The sequence below is a fragment of the Budorcas taxicolor genome, chromosome X (assembly GCF_023091745.1).
Source record: "Budorcas taxicolor isolate Tak-1 chromosome X, Takin1.1, whole genome shotgun sequence".
NCBI classification, from domain to species: Eukaryota; Metazoa; Chordata; class Mammalia; order Artiodactyla; family Bovidae; genus Budorcas; species Budorcas taxicolor.
Window position 1 is genome coordinate 82765548 of NC_068935.1, and position 17907 is coordinate 82783454.

At 39.7% G+C, this 17907-nt stretch overlaps 1 protein-coding gene across 1 annotated transcript in view; it reads right to left on the minus strand.

Moving 5' to 3' along the window:
• Window positions 1-17907, minus strand: part of AR (androgen receptor) — a 195939-nt gene that overhangs the window by 19876 nt on the left and 158156 nt on the right. The window contains exon 3 of the mRNA XM_052663544.1: window positions 16623-16739. Within this exon, the coding sequence (XP_052519504.1) occupies window positions 16623-16739 (117 nt within the window). The remainder of the gene's footprint in view (window positions 1-16622; window positions 16740-17907) is intronic.

Below are 17907 nucleotides of genomic sequence, written 5' to 3' on the forward strand. Positions count from 1 at the left end.
CGTGTGTTCTCTTGGCAAAACTCTACCAGATTTTGCCCCACTTCATTCTGTAATCCAAGGCCAAATTTGCCTGTTACTCCAGGTATTTCATGACTTCCTACTTTTTCATTCCAGTCCCCTATGATGAAAAGCACATATTTTTTGAGTATTAGTTTTAGAAGGTCTTGTAGGTCTTCATAGAACCGTTCAACTTCAGCTTCTTCAGCATTACTGGTCGGGGCATAGACTTGGATCACCGTGATATTGAATGGTTTGTCTTGGAAATGAACAGAGATCATTCTGTCATTTTTGAGATTGCATTCAAGTACTGTATTTCAGACTCTTCTGTTAACTATGATGGCTACTCCATTTCTTCTAAAGGATTTCTGCCCACAGAAGTAGATATAATGGTCATCTGAGTTAAATTTACCCATTCCAGCCCATTTTAGTTCGCTGATTCCTAAAATGTCGATGTTCACTCTTGCCACCTCCTGTATGACCACTTCCAATTTGCCTTGATTCATGGACCTATCATTCCAGGTTACTACACAATATTGCTCTTTACCACATCAGACTTTACTTCTATCACCAGTCATATCCACAACTGAATGTTGTTTTTGCTTTGGCTCATCTCCTCATTCTTTCTGGAGTTATTTCTCCACTGATCTCCAGTAGCATATTGGGCACCTATCTACCTGGAGAGTTCCTCTTTCAGTGTTCTATCTTTTTGCCTTTTCATACTGTTCATGGAGTTCTCAAGGCAAGAATACTGAAGTAGTTTGACATTCCCTTCTCCAGTGGACCATGTTTTGTCAGAACTCTCCACCATGACCCTTCTTCTTGGGTGGCCCTACACGTCATGGCTCATAGTTTCATTGAGTTAGACAAGGCTGTGGTTCATGTGATCAGATTGGTTAGTTTTCTGTGATTGTGGTTTTCATTCTGTCTGCCCTCTGATGGAGAAGGATCAGAGGCTTATGGAAGCTTCCTGATGGGAAACTAGCCACAGTGTAAGTGCTCAAAAGTCACGTGTTGCTTGCGGCCTGCTACACCAGATAGCACAGATACAGAACATAGCCTTCATCTTACAAAGTTCTATGGAATAGTGCTGTGAATGTAGACTGTACTCTGGGGCAGCTGTCTCATTTGTCATGCCATACTTATGTTATTGATAAAAGAAAATCACATAAACAGTGTATAGATGAATCCCTGGTTTTTCTAAAATGTGGAAGGACACATGGAACGGTTGGTACTGATGCAATTAGCAAGGTACACACTCTGTCACCTTGACTCTCCCACCAGTGATTCAGATCTCAGTGGGGTGATGACTCGTGGACCTAAGCAAACTCATTACAAGCCAGTTCAATATGTGTAGAGACTCTGGGGGAGGGGGAATGCATCAATATAAAATAATTCCTCTTCTCTGCATAGTGCTAATGAAAACTTGGCTGGTATTCTCATATCTTCCTCCTTTAGACCTATAGGGCATCTGCTTGAGGAAGAGAAGCTGCATTCCCACTTGCCTCCAGGACCTGTATAATGTGCTGTCCCTGCGGCCACAGTGGCCCAAGCTGCACCAGGTGTTCTGGCTTCTCTGCCTAAAGAGAGTGACTGTACTGAACATAATTGAAATCAGATTCCATTCATTCTGCCTGGGAATCCTCTGTTCTCTGTCTGCAGCAGAGGCCAGCATGTTGCTAGACGACTTGGAATGCTGGACAATGAGGATTGCTAGTCTCAGCTGTTATTCAATGCCCAAGGCCTTGTTTTCATCCATGAAGGCTGCCCCCACACCCTTTGTGTCTCCTGCACCTGAGCCCCAGAGCCAGATCTAACTCTTGCATGCCAGGTACAGGCTCGACAGGCCCCTGTGTTGCGGCAGAGACCCATTGGTTTGCTCAAATTGAGCAGTGAAGCCTGGATAAAGGGGACAGTAAAGGTGGGGAGTTCTAATAGTGTGTGAGCTGCTTTTCATCTCTTCCCTGTCTTTCAATCATAGGTCAAAACAGTGACAAGAAAGGGACATTGGCAAGGCATGTCCTTGTCTGTACCTGATATTTAGGGGACTGGAGTCCTTTAAATGATGCCTGGATCCTGCTGCCTGGAACTTGTTGGGAATTCACTTTTCAGCCTAGTGGCATTAGACCCCTATGAGGGCTGTCTCTACAATAGAGAATGATTTTTCCAACCAGGTACATTCCCCAGAAGAAGTAGATGTGATTAATCTGTAGCTTCTAAAGCCACTGTGACCATTAGGCACTATTATAGCCTCATTCCTTGGTACCTCAAGATAGAGGTTTTCTCATCTATGGACAGAGAACAGGCAAGGTGAGGTGAAGTTTCCAAAGTCTTAGAAAGTCCAAGTTCCTCTCCCTAAGGTCAAAGATGTTTCTCTTCCTAGGATCTCACCATGGAATTTGAAGCATAAAATGACTTCCTGTGATAGATAGACTTTTACAATAGCCACCAAGTTCCCCATGCCTGGTGTCCACATGCCTTCTTCCAGTTATTTAGTCAAACACTAATATAGGTGCTGTTGTGAAAGAAATAGATGTAGTTAGGGTCACAAGTCAGTTAAATTTTGAAGGTGATTATGCTTCATGGGCTTGACCTAGTCATATAAGCCTTAAAAGGTACTGGCTTCTTTTTGGAGAGATGTTCATGGACTCAGGGTGACTCTACATATGGGAGATTGCAGGCTTTGACACTGGAGGGGTTCATAGGGAAAACAATGAGGGAAGCCTCTGGAAAATAAGAACAGCCTCTGATGGACAGCCAGAAAGCAAACAGAAACCTTAATCATACCACTGTAAGGAACTGAATCCTGACATAATCACAGGAGCTTCAAAGAGGATTGTGAACTCCAGATTAGAATGAAGCTTGGCCAATAGTTTTATTTCATCCTTGTGAGACAAAGAGGTGAGAATCCAGTCATGCTGTGTCAGACTTCTGACTTACAAAACTGTGAGCTGATAAATGGGTATTAAATTTGAGGTAACTTGCTATGCAGAAGCGGAAAACTAATACACTTTCTTTACAAAAAGTGTGGTATTGGCAAGGTAATAGGCTCTGGAATCAGACAGTCTTAGATTCAAACCACAGCTCCATCAGTTACTAGGTTAAAAACTTTGAGCCCATTGCTTAGTTTCTCTGAGATTCTGTTTCCTCATTTGTAAAATGGGGGTACCACCACCTACTTCTTAGGACACTTATGAGAACTAAATGAGAGATAATGCCTGGCACATTCTAGTGAGCCCTCCAAAATGATTTCCTTAATTCTCCATCCATTCCTGAAGAGTAGAGAATGAGTGGACTACAAGAAATGAAACCTGGATATGGGGAAGGAGGGACAGCAGGATTAACAGAGTACCAGAAATGGCAGAGAAGGGAAGAGTGACACATTACGAAATGGAAAAAAAAAAAAAAAAGTAGCTGAGTTTATTCAGCACATAATTGCCTATAAAACTGAATTCAGGTCTTAAGTGTAATTCTAAATGCTGACTAAACACAAAGGTACATCTGGTGCAGAGCTTCAAATTCTTTGTGAAACCAGACTAGGCTGTACTTATGTGACTGTTTGCAATTATATGTGTGTGTGTGTGTGTGTGTGTGTGTGTGTGTGCGCGCGCACAGGTGCTTATATATTATAATACTTAAATCTATGGGTCATGAGCTTCAATATCTTCACTAGTCAGACAGATACATAAATGAGTTAAAACAACCTAGTAAACATAAATAGGGTGGGTTGGGGACAGTGAAAGTGACTGATGTCCTGCTTAGGGGAAGTCTAAGTCTGTTTATGCTAGAGAAACAAAATTCTGCAAGTCAGTTCTGGCCTGTGGAAAACCAATTTGTGCCCTTTGGCTTAAATCATGCCAACCATCTTTCCATCCACTAGGATTAGAGTCAGGGGATCTCATTGTACAACTTTAGGCTTAGATATTCAGAGGAACACTGGATTAAGATCCAGGGGAGCCCACTGTATGATCTCCAGAATATCCTTTTCCTTCTTTTGCTTTTAGTTTCTTGATATATGTATAAAGTGTAGTAGTTAACAGCAAATAACCTGGAGTCATTGCCTCAGGGTTAAGCCTGGCTCAATTGTTCACTAGCTATGTGACTTTGGGCAAGACTTAGCCTCTCTGTACATTAATTTCCACATCTATAAATTGGGAAAACTATTAGCACCTACTTAATAAGGCTGCTAATGAGGAATATAGACACTGTGGTGGTATCTGAGAGTAAAGGGAAGATTCAGCACCACCAGAAGAACCCTCCAAGCCCACAGCATGGTGAAAAATTTCACTGAACTTAAAGGAGGCAGAATGCAATGATGACATCAGAATTCTAAAATGGTACTCACAATAAAGGGATTTTTATTATTGGTAGTGGTAGTCACAGTCTTATGAGGTATCTGAGCTTGAACATATACCTTGATTCCTTCTATACCTCACTTTTCTCATCGGATCACACTACTGCATAAGACTATTATTAGGAGAAAGTGAAATGATCTCAATGAAAGTGCTCTGAATTTTATAAAAGTGTATCCCAATGGGCAGGCTATGACATTTTCCAAAAATGAATCTCTAGCTAGACAACATTCTGAAAAGCTGTTTAGGGTAGCAACCTATAAAATATTGCCTTCCATCTTGGGCAACTGGTCTCAAGCCAAAGACTGAGGGCCATACTGACAGGTTTAAGAATCCTAAGATAATTATAAGATCTACCTCACAGAGTTGTTATAACTTTACCTAAGAGAATACACGTAAGGTGCTTAGCAAAGAATATATTCTGTAAGACAATACATGATGCCTCTTATTCTCTTGCTAGTTGCTAAACCCTACATTACTACATGTCATTTCCTTTATCTCAAGTAGACGAATTTCTCTCTGAAAAAGCTAACTTATGAAACATACAGTTTTGACAGGGATTTAAACCAATTAGGAGAGAGAAACAAATTGGAAGTTCCCCCAGACATAAATCTACTGCAGTAATGGAGCCCCAAAGATTTTAAAGGGCCCTGAGAGGAAGCAAAGTGGGGTGATCATGTGACTCCAATAACCCTGCCTTTTTCAAAGCAGTGCTTTATTCTGTATCTTCATTTCGGGCTCTGCATCAGATTTTGTTTGAAGAAAAGATTCCATTGCTAACAAGATGCTTGAAGGCCCCAAATCTTGTCTATTTCTTCTTTTCCTATTGAAACTAATCCCCATTTTAAAGATGAGTAGGCTGAAGGCCAAAGCCAAATCTTTCCCAAGGTCACACAGCTAGATAGTAGCAGAGCAGGAACTAGAATCAGGTATCCTGACTTCTCGGGTAGTACTCTTTCAATTTTATCAGGTAGGGTAACACGTTTATGGGAGAAGGGTCAGCTGGAGAAGAGTGGGGAATAACTAGGACAGGGATAAGAGACAGGGAACAGAGCCAGTTCTTGGCAGGCATGGAGTGAGAGATTAGTAGGGGCTGCATCCAAGTGTAAGTGTACACAAACAAGTATAGGCCAAATTCTCCCAGGCAAGAAAGCTCTTGGTCCTTCCACTCATGCCCCCATTCTCCCAGTTCCAATCCTGAGTCAGAGGGATAGCCAGGGAAAAGAATACCAAATTTTATCTTTCAAGGTTTATGTTGGACAATTTAGTCTAATGTTTTTTAGTTCATGAAGGAGTAAATGTAATTAATAATAGAATGATATGCAATGCTGCACATGCTTGCCAAAGCACAGGATCTGGCAGAAAATATTTCCAAGTCTCCTCTCTCTGACTACTGAGCCAGAAGAAAGAGGTTCACTGTCCAGATACCATTCTGGGTGAGGGGCACAAGGTCATTACCCAAAACCTGCTCATGTGAAATTGCAGAGCCTGGAAATGGTTTCACATATCAGGCTTTTCCACTGGAAAAAGTAACTACATGAATTTAGAGCATACATGCTTTTACAATTACATTTAAACTGACATTAAAAACAAATGTGAAACAGTCCAAGCCGAACAGGTCAGCATGACCTGGAAAGCAAATGAGAGAAAAAAAAAAGAAAGAAAGAAAAAAGAAAAAGGAAAAAGGTCCAATGTTAACAACATTAATTCTGTCAGTCTGTTGTAAATAAGAAAATACCATTGGTGTATTAATGGCTTTATTAAAGGAAAATTCGCTAGCAAAAATACACAACATTCAAACAAATAGAAAGCAGTTAAAAAATAAACCACATTAGCCTTTCGATTCACATTAGGGGAACTCTTGTTGGCCTGGAGATTAAAATTCTGCCCTAAAGAGAGGGAAATTAATTCTCTTCCCTCCTTGAAGTCTTTCCTTGGTTTTTCTCCAGCATGTTGTTTAGTCAGGGGAAGGAGAGAGAGGTGTGTGTGTGTGTGTGTGTGTGTGTGTGTGTGTGTGTGTGTGTAGGTGGAGAGAGAAGGAAGAGGGTGGAAAATGCAGGCTCCAGGTAAGGCTGGAAGAGTGCTTCTGACCCTCACATTTGTCAGCCCCTGGCCTCAGAGATTCCACATCCACCAGAAGGAAGCTAGCTTCAATATGAAGTCTCTGAGGCAGAGACAGAGCATAGCAAAATATTGTAAATTCTAAGGCTCTCTCCTCTTACATCAATGCAAAGTTTGAGGCTGGCCTGGGAGAAGAACAAAGCATCACACTTGATGGAGAAGCAAGTGTATTATGTAAGTGAATAGTGTGGGGCACTAAAGCTAGAAGTTAAGACATAAAATCTTATCAACTTTCTTCTATCATCTTAACTTCAATAGAAAACAAGAAAGTAGGCACTGGTTCTTAGATTTTGCCTTCTTTCACTTTATGAAAATTTCAAGTGTGTGTGCACTGCTAAAAGGGAAGTCACATTAACTTTGAGAATAGGGAGAAAAAGAATGTCTTATTGTACTCTCCTGGTCTGAAGAGTTTGTTGGCTGGCTTCTTGGAGGTGTTTCTACAGGGGAGTCTAAATATGGTCTTTGTTTACTGAACTTGTATGGATCAGCTACTACCTTCAGCTCAATGATGGAGCCTAAGGTTACGATCAAGCTCCATGGCAGAGGTCCAGCAAAATAGAGGTAAGAGGAAACTTGTGAATTATAAAATAACCAAGTGAAAATGACCACAGGAGCCTCAGATAGGGACAGTGGCTTCTTGTTCAAAGCAGCACTTTGAGTCCTGTTAGCTAAGCTTCTTTGCAGCAGTAGCACACTGGAAAGCAAGCACCTGCACCAGAGCTTCAATGCACCCACTTGAGTCAGTGCCTGATGTCATCATATATGATCAAAAACAATCAAAGGGCCCTCTGCTAATACCAAGTCATATTATAGAAAACAACAATCATAATAGTCATGGCTACATGAATTGGTAACTCTACTACTTAGTCCTCACATAGCTATGAGGTAGGGAAATACCATCAGCTTCACTGGGAGGAGAATCAACTAAGAGAGTAGTCCCCAGCCCCAACATCAGAGTTGAGGAGCAGGGGCTTAAGTCCCCAAGTCTCGCTCCAGGTGTTTCCGGGATATCCAATAAAATCCTCTAGAACCCTCATTTTGAATAAGGCAGATCAGGTCAGCCTTTCTTTAGTGTCTGGTTATTATGAGATGTTTGCAGTATCTAACCTGAAATTTTTCTAATATGGTGAACGTAGCAACTTGAAGATATGTTAGCATGTTAGCTGGCTCCATAATCAGATACTTGAGTCAGATCCTCGAATGCAGGAGGCAGCAATGCAAAGTTGGGGAGAAGGAGTGCCTGCCATTTTGGACTAGAGGTTTTCTTCTCATTTCCTATCTACCTGTAAGACAGAAGTGAGGCTGAGAAATGGGAAATTTTTTATTTGGAGTTTTGGGGGCTTTTCCTTTTTCTCTTTCTTTTCTGCTTTATTGATCAATATACTAAAGGACATATATGTGTTTGTATGTGCCTCTTCGGCAAGAATTAAGTGGTGGTTGTGGTTGAGAGGAAAGGATATGGAGGGAGAGAAGGGAGGTGAAATTTAACAGTCTCCTTATAGCCACTCAGAGGCCAACAAAGACGCCCTATTTGGTCTTCTGAATTTCTTGTAGTAGCCAAACAATCCCATAATATTACAAGCATTATTACTCATCCTAGAGATGGGAGTGCTTCAAAATTAATGTCTCTGCACCTAACAGCTCACTAATCAAAGCTTCTATGCCTCATTTTCTACCCTGGTGAGAGTCCTCAGTCTCTTCCAGTTTCATTGTGGTCAGCATGATACACCACACTGTGCAGGCCCAGGCTGGTGAACTTTTGTCTTGGTCAAGATCCAGATTTTCTTTTTAGTTCCAAATGCCAGTCCAAGTTTTTTGCAGGTGATTTCTTCAGGATTGGTGCTTACATTTTTTTAAATTGCTGACTGTTAAAAGTCTGAAATGTCCCTCAACAATGAATTTTCACTTCAGCCACAGAACCACTGGTCCAATGGGGTATTAAACAGTGGAAAGAAATACATTCTATGCCAGGCTTAAGAGATCTAAAAACTGTAGCAAGGATGAAATGGACTGAAGAGAATGGAACTTGGTTCTAAAAGAGGTGATCCAGGGTAGCCATGCCATTTGCAGTTTACTTTCTATATACCCGTTGTCATGGAGATATTATCGGTAATAGACAATTTGAAGGCTCTACTGGATTCTGGATGGTTGTGTATTTTCCTCTTAGTTCTACTTCATATAAACATGATCCCAAAGGATGTACAAAAGTCTAAAAAAGTATCTTTCCCAGGTAAATTGTCTATGTAGAAGTTCAGGACAATAAGAAAATATTCTAAACACTTTTGTTGATCTTAAGGAATACATTCTCCAATTTGTAAGAACAAGTGGCACTTTCTTAAATCAAAAGTAAAAGGTTTTCATACAGTTATGTTATCAGCTCATATAAAGCTTTTTTTCTAAATTGTTATATTTGGAAAATACCTGCTTTTGTATATATGACCTATTGTGTGCTGTGTACTCTTAGTTTTCCGCCTAGTACCTTCAAAAAATATTGCCTATGACATCATTTTACTCTCTCAAAAGCAACTGAGGGAATTTGGAGCTCTCACAGCAAGAGTAAACAACAATAAAATCTGCTGCTATTACACTTTAAAAACTCAAGGATTTTAAGTGGTGATTTTACAAGTGAGATACTTATTCAGAACCAGATATCATCAATTTTGATGATCAGAGAAAATTATTTACTTCTAACCATAGTTCTATAAAAACAAATATTCAGAGACAGACTACAGCATATATATGCTGTCCCAGACAATGTGGTTTGGAGGTAATTCCATATAAAAGTTCACTTGGGAACTACAATTAGAGAGAAAGATACCTTTTACTCTCCAATATGTCACCAAATATGTATGTAACCAATTGGAAGATGGCGATATTGGCTTTGGAGGACAGATTACAAGTGTTAATTCAAGGGAAATTCAGAGACTGGAGAACCAAGGAACCAGTGCCAAAATCCACACTGCTATAGCAAAGAGTACAGGCTCCAGTGGTGACTGGGAGCACACAGATGAATTTTTATCTGAAAAAGGAAGTACAGTGATATTTATTGTGTACCTACTATGTGTTAGTTTCTTTATAAATTTACCACAATTTTGTAAGGAAGATTTTATTATTCCCATAATGTAGTTAGGAAATTGAGCTGGGGAAAGTAAGGCTCAGAGAGATTTAATGATTTACCCAAGGTCATCAAGATAGTAAGTGGCAGAGCTAGGACGAGAAACAAGGCCTGTCTGTATCCTAGTCCATCAAGCTATTTCCACTATACACAGGACCTCCTAAAATACAAAACCAAAACAAAGAAAGAAAAAAGAAAACCAGAAACTTTAACTGCTGAACCACATGTACATGTTGATGTCAAGGGGAGGGAGGAGGGAAGGGAGTTCAGGATGGGGAACACATGTATACCTGTGGTGGATTCATGTTGATGTATGGCAAAACCAAGACAATATTGTAAAGTAATTAACCTCCAATTAAAATAAATAAACTTATATTTAAAAAAATTTATATGGCAATTATACTCCTCTGTGCATGCCTCAATTATACAGATCTGTAGGACTATCTAAGTATCTAAGAAATGTGTGTGGGGAGTAGCATTTCTCAGAATTGAGACTTACTGCTTGCATCTCCAACCTAGAGACTTTTGGAGCTCTAATCTAAAGAGTCAAAGTAGAAGGGAAGAAATTCTGTTAAATGAGTTCTACATTGCTGAGTCTTTATGATACTTAATACTCTGCTGCTTGCTGAAAGGGGTTTTGAGGGGATTCAATCACTGGGTGGGCAGTGGAACCCAAAGTCTTAAAATCTGTGATTTCTTGGCCTCTGATATGAATAATGAAGGTATGTGGTAGCACCATGATGAAGTTCTGGGTGGATGTTGGAATGCTAGTCAGAGAAAAAGGACTATTAAACTTTAGGGTAGATAGCCAAAATATTTAGTAATCACTTTGCATGATGCTAGAAGTCATCATGTTTCTCAGAAATAATGTATCTAGCATGCTCCTTGGGTAAGGAATATGTACCTATGACCATTGGATAATTTACTTAGTAACCCTACTTTGGCCTGAATTACATCTTATCCTTTGTGTATGACAATAATACTACATACCCAACATGGTTTACTTTAGTTGTTTTAGAAGGCATTGGTGCATACTCTTGAGATGTGGTGAAGATTGTTGGCTCTTGGTCATGAAGTTATTCTTAATTGATTCCCCTTGTGAGCTATATACATGTAGATATATACATCTATAAATGCATGACCTGGGCTAGTGGTATCATCTCCTCATAGGATAGAGTATTTATCTATAACCAAGTTTTCCAAAGTACATTCCAGAAAACATCAGTTTTATAGGATATTAGCAGGTGTTATATAAAAACAGGTTTCTCTGTGTGAGATGAATTTGGGAATCCTGAGTTACTGAGCTCCTCAGGTTATTTTACTTCAATATTTGACAAGGTCTGTGATGTGATAACATGCAATGTAAATATTCCTGATCAAGACTATAATATGCAGGTTTTCCTAACTTATTCAATCATAAAAATAAAATTTCATGTGTCATGTTACAGAACTACTTTTCTCAGAACTTACACCAAGAAGCACTGGCCTAGATCAAGGCAACAGGCTTGTATAAGGGAAGGGCTTATGCATGTGGTCAGTACTGGCAGGTATCAATCTGAACAGAGGCAACTAACTCCAGGAACCAAAGCTGTAAACCTAGATGTTTAACAAAATTGATGCTAGAAATTTCTTTCTCTCTTACTACCTGGCCTACTATCTCCTTTTATAAAACTTAAGCCCTCACTGCTGCTGCTAAGTCACGTCAGTTGTGTCCGACTCTGTGCGACCCCAGAGATGGCAGCCCACCAGGCTCCCCCGTCCCTGGGATTCTCCAGGCAAGAATACTGGAGTGGGTTGCCATTTCCTTCTCCAATGCATGAAAGTGAAAAGTGAAATTGAAGTCACTCAGTCGTGTCCGACTCTTGGCGACCCCATGGACTGCAGCCTACCAGGCTCCTCCATCCATGGGATTTGCCAGGCAAGAGTACTGTAGTGGGGTGCCATTGCCTTCTCTAAGCTAATTCTCTTAAAAAACAAACACGCAAATAAAATGGATATGTGAACATGTCTATCTCATGTCATAGCTCTTCAACTGCCTGAAGTTCAAACCTTTTAGCATAATAACCAAGTATATTTTCAGTGTGGTTTCAGCTTGCCTTCCCTATTTCCCCAGATCTGTCCATGTAAGTAAAAGTGAAAGTGTTAAGTTACTGAATCGGGTCCAACTCTTTGTGACCCCATGGACTATAGTTCACCAGGCTCCTCTGCCCATGGAATTCTCCAGGCAGGAATACTGGAGTGGGTTGTCATCCCCTTCTTCAGGGGATCTTCCCAACCCAGGAATTAAACCCAGGTATCCCACATTGCAGGCAGATTCTTTTCCATCTCAGCCACCAGGGAAGCCCAGATCTGGCTATATTAAACTATTAATACTTGTGTTGTTCCTCAAAACCTCGATGCTTATTTAAAATGTCTCTCTGCATCTATTCCACCTCACTCAACTTCTTCCCAGTAATTTCCTATTTATTCTTTAAGGTTAAGCTGTATTAGTTATCACTGCCTGTCTCCAATTATTTAACTTTTTGAGGGCAGGGATTGTATCTTATTCATCTACGTTCCCCCAAAATGCCTACTACAGAAACTGGCACATAGCTGGCACTCAAGGAATATTTGTTAAATGGATAACTAGATGAATGGAAGGATGGAAATATGAAAGGCCTAGCTAGTTGGCTGGTTGGAAGGATGATTGGATAGACAGATGAATAAATGTGAAACTTGTCTCTTGAAGAATCAGGCTGAGTGGTATTTCAGCACTGGAATCACTCTATTGCATCCAAGGCATCTGATCCAGAAGTAGCAGTGGTGGCCTGCCCATGAGCATGGGGAATGATGAAAGAGCTGATATCAAGACTCTTGTCAACACTGGAAAATGATAAGGATCTTTGTAGTGCTCATGGTAACATCAGACCAGGATATCCTCTCAACTAGAGAATCATGGAGGTTGTTAAAACCTGCAGATCTGTTAATAGTTTTGAGTCTCAGGTGTGGAGTTTAGCCCCCTAGAAGGAATGAGACTTCTCAAATATGTTAGAGTAACCTCAAGAAAATGCAGCATACTTCTGATTCTCACAAGTTCTGGGGCTTCATGTTTCTTCTCCACATCTGGGTTTGGCTGTTACCTGAAATTCCTAAAAGGCCTACCATCTTCCATGGTTCAGGAGAGGAGGGCATAAGCAGGGGCCAATGCCATTTATTAAAAGTTGAGAATTCAAGAGTTGCTTAACAGAGAAATAAATAATGTTTTGGGAGGAAAAGGAAAGCAAATGAGAAAGAAAGAAGGGCCATGGAAGAATATAGTGGGTAAAGGTAATTCTTTCTCATTCCATCTTGAAATCTGGGAGTATATCATTGAGTACAGAGAAAAGTGAGGTGACTCTATTTACTTAAATTATTAACTGTGAAAAAAACAGAAGTTAATTTATCAGAAAGAAAGTGCATCTTTGGACAGTTACATTAAAAAAAAAATCCTAAATGAAGAGTAGGCAAGAAGGTTAGATTATTGAAGCAATTAGTGACATGTGGTTTTTCCAAAGCAGGAAGAAACAAATCATGTTCAAAGAAAAGCCTATCCCTGTTGTAGATGGGCAGTTGAGAGCCTAGAGGTAGTCTTCAAGTAAACCATGCTGAGAATCCAACCACCTCCAGGATCCTTTCAGAAACAGTAAGAACAGCTAAAACAATAAGAATCAACAGATATAGAGGCCTGGAAGCAAAAACAAAAGCGTATGTGTTTTAAGTATCTCTGATCTGAGGAGATTCCATTACCAAACCCTACAGAGAAAGCTAAATTAGAGACCTTGAGACATCAAGATCAAGCAGCCATCGGTTGCAGAATGCCAGCTTCTCTAAGATACAAAGACAGCCCTTCTGCCCTCCACTCCATCAATAACCTATCCATACAGTCTAGACACCTGATATATCTTACTTAGATGTGACTAGAGGTAGCTAAAGTCACTATGCAAGTCAAAGTACAGAAGTCTAGACTAATCTATATTTCTGGGACAGTGAATAGACAATCCAAAAAAAGGACTGTCACAACTACAGTTCTTTCTCTGTGAGCTTAGACACAGAATCACAAAATGGTAGTTCCTAAAAGGTCCTTGGTGAAGCTCATTACCTTATTTTTATGATGAGAAAAATGAGCCTCAGAGGGGAGAAAGGAATTACCCAAAACCACATTCTTAGTTGCCATTTTGGAATATATTATGTAATTTTGAATTGAGTGATAGGAAAAATAAAACAAAATTATATAAATCCTCCTTCAAGGTGATCAAAATGTTGATGCTAAACCCACATCTTATGAAAAAGGAAGTCTATTATTAGAATATTCACAAGGGTCACTGTATTGATGTTTGCTTTCTTTTTTCCATTATTTGAGTAAAGTTGTAGTATACACTGAAATTGCAAGATAAAAATAAACTTGGGAGGGGTTTTCAGCAGGGAAGCAGGGAATATGAAGATAAGTTTAGCAAAATGCAAAGGTTTGTTTCCCAAACAATAGTATCTAAGAGGGTAAATACTTAGGTTTTCATTGACGTGGTACTTGAATATACTGTATGAGCCCCTTAATTACTAGAATTGGCTTTCAAGCAGGATCTTGATAACACTTTTGTTTTGAGATGATTTCTGGTAATGTTCTGTCTGTTGGAGCTATTACATATTATAGGGCATGCCGAGTAACTCAGGATTAAAGCCAACTGGGAAGTGCTGTGAACAGCTTTACCAGCTAAATTACCACTGACCTTACTATCATAAGTCCTTACATTTGTCTAGCACTTTTTCACTTACCAAGGATATTCACATTCATCATGTCACCAGATCCCTATTACAGCTCCGTGAGAATGGTATGTCTAAATTACAGATGAAGAAATTGAAGCTTAGAGGGGGAACAATGAATAATAGTGCTGGGCCTTTAACCTAGGTCTGCCTTACTCCCAAGGCAAGACCATTTACAAAACATCAAGAATCCTTGTATCTTGTGGACATTTCTTGAAGTTTGCCTGCCTGAAGCCCTATTGCCTAGCATGGTTCTTTGTACATAGGAGACATTCAGTAAATGTAAAAAGGGAACTGAAACCATAGCCAGCCACAGCACTTCTCAGCTTCTTTTCATTGTGTTGACCAAGCTCATTCAAATTTGAATACCTTAATAAATCAATTTGAAAACTTACTTTACCACTCTCTTCAAGAAATTAATTTATAGATTTATGTTAGACTACTATATGGACTAGTGAAATTGTCTATTATATATATACTTCTTTTCACAAGAGATTCACTATAATCATGTTATAGACGCTTTATAGTGGACGATATTAGCTGACACATGAAACTAATTTTAGGATTTGGGCCCAAATGTTATGAAGACTTTTATTATCATTAAACTTTACCTGTGTTAAAGCAGGTTTGCAATTCGTATCAGCAAATGGAAAACTAATGGGCTCTCTATCTGGAAGCCTCCATCTCTTATACATAATTCAGAGAGGGCTAAATAATCGAGAGTTGAGTGTATCAGAATCCTCACCCTGGGGTGATCCCACCACCATGAATGTTGTGACAAGATTCATATGGAGAATATTTCATCTTGACAACTCCTTTGACAACTTTCCTGGCTATCCTTCTGCACTTTCCCTCTACCCCCAGCCCTGTTTTTTCCTCCTCACTGTAGGCCACAATTGTAGGATTTCTCTGTAGTGGGCCAAGCAAAGAAGAATAAAGTTTATTTTTCTCAAATATTTAAATCTCATTTGATGTGGTTGCCTGGAAAACCACTTGTAGAGCATCTACATGCTAAGTCTAGTAGTACTAGACACTAGTTGAAAGGTTGTCTCAAACTGAGCCTGCATAAATTCATTTTTAATACTTTGGTCTGTTTAAAGAATATTACTAGCCTTCAAGGAGGCAAGGATACAGCTACCCACATGAAGTTAGAAAACTACCATGTTGATTTCTGTAAATATGCACATAGGCAGACAAGATATTGAGCACCTTGCAGAAAGCCAATGATAAACAAGTACTCTAAATCAGTCTTGAGAAGGGGAGGGGAGAGGGCAGAATTATAAGAACTTGGATTTTCCAGGATGATAATAAGTAATCAGGTATGAGGCCACAGTTTCAGGTGTTCAGAAACAGGCTTGTCTTTCTTCAAATTTCCAAATCAAAGTAAACTATTAGTTTACTTACTATTAGCTTACTTTTCTTATGAAAGGTGCATCTTTTGGGAAGTGGCAAGTGGTAGGAAGGAACTTGGCAGTGAGCAGATGCAAACATGAAGAAATAGGAATTTGAAGGGGGAAAATGTAAGTGTCAGTTAAATCTTTCTGTAATGGTGACAACAATCATGGTAGACATAGACTAGAGGACAGAGAGCATTTTGATGGAGGATTAACCTTGAAAGAGCTGTATCTTCATTTTGTCAAAGTACTCTGTTACTAAAAAAAAAAAAATGCTTTTGGAAATTGTCAATAGATTTGTAAAGAAAGGGAAATGATTAAAAGGCCTGCTCATCCCTGGAAGATGTGGGATAGGAAATTGGCTCTGGTTGGCAGCCTAGTCATTGATTCCAAAGAAAAGCAGCTTTTCATTCCAGGTGGCCAGCTCCACAACACAGGCAGCAGTTAACCGAGGAATATTCCTGGGTGTTCAGGGCCAGCCTGTGCCTGGGTCATCCTGCGCCTGTGACTGTTCTGAATTCCTTAGTTCTCTCATTCTAGCCATCATTTAACAACATAAGGTCAGTACCATTATGTCCCCTGGGAAGCCCTTCAAGTCAAGCCCATACTCACTCATCCTCTGATGGGTCCTGATCCCTGCTTCACACCTCCTGCTCCTATGATGAGCCCCACAGTATGGTGTAGCATGTTTAAGGATAAAGAAAAGCACCAGCTGACTGATGGCCACGTTGGATGTGAAGGGGTCAGCCTGTTTTTAGAGCATGGCTGGCCTCCTTAGAAGCATCAAAGAGGAAATCTGGTTTAAAGAGAGAATAAGAGAATAAGGGAGGGAAAGGAAGAAAGAAAAGAGGAAGAAAAGTATCATACCTCCCAGAGTCATCCCTGCTTCATAGCATTTCCGGAGACGACAAGATGGACAATTTTTTCTTCGGAATTTATCAATGGTGCAATCGTTTCTGCTGGCACACAGGTACTTCTGCTTTCCTGGGAGAACAAATATAAGAGTAGACAGCCCTGTTAATGTGTCACTAGAGCCTCTCTGGAAAGTATTTCTAGAAAGAAAAGGTGTGAAGACATATCCTGCCCAATGAGAGAGGTGGATAGGGAATGGTCCCATACCATTCGATCACAAAACTCTATTACACCAGGATGATTTAATTCAATGCTGTATTGTTTGATTTTCATAGGTATTTTTCAAAGGGATGGACAGTTCAGGTCCTGCTAAATACCTCCTTTATTAGGATGACACAACATGGGTGTTTTTCATAATACAAGTACAGATAATCCTTCTATAAAAGAGAACTCCATGTGATTTTTAATTGTTATGTGAGACAGCAAAAGAGACATAGATATAAAGAAGAGACTTTTGGGCTCTGTGGGAGAAGGCGAGGGTGGGATGATTTGAGAGAATAGCATTGAAACGTATATACTACCATATGTGAAATAGATGACCAGTCCACGTTCGATGCATGAAACAAGGCACTCAAGGCCAGTTCACTGGGACAACCCAGAGGGATGGAATGGGGAGGGAGGTAGGAGGGGGGTTCGGGACAGGGGGACACATGTGCACCCATAGCTGATTCATGTCAATGTATGGCGAAAACCACAATATTGTAAAGTAATTAGCCTCCAATTATAATAAATAAAAAAAATTTTTTTAAAGTTAATTATCATACCACCAAGCTTTCAGAGTATAAAAATCAAAGTGATATATATGTGTTAGTATACTGTATTGGTGTTTTTCTTTCTGGCTTACTTCACTCTGTATAATCGGCTCCAGTTTCATCCATCTCCTCAGAACTGATTCAAATGTATTCTTTTTAACAGCTGAGTAACCCGTGGTGGATTCATGTCAATGTATGGCAAAACCAATACAGTATTGTAAAGTAAAATAAAGTAAAAAAAAAAAAAATCAAAGTGATAAAGCCCACTCTTTGTAAACACAGCAAATGAAAGGAAGTCTTCTGACGATAGAAGAAGAAAAACAATTACTGTCATGTACATGTGAAGTTGTGAGAGATACACAGAAATATATACACACAAACACACCATACACATTCTCACACTCAGAAATCCTTAGGATCATAGCTGTTCAAAGAAAAACATCAAGTTCCACTCAAAAACACATACTTCATTCCTTGCTCCTCACACA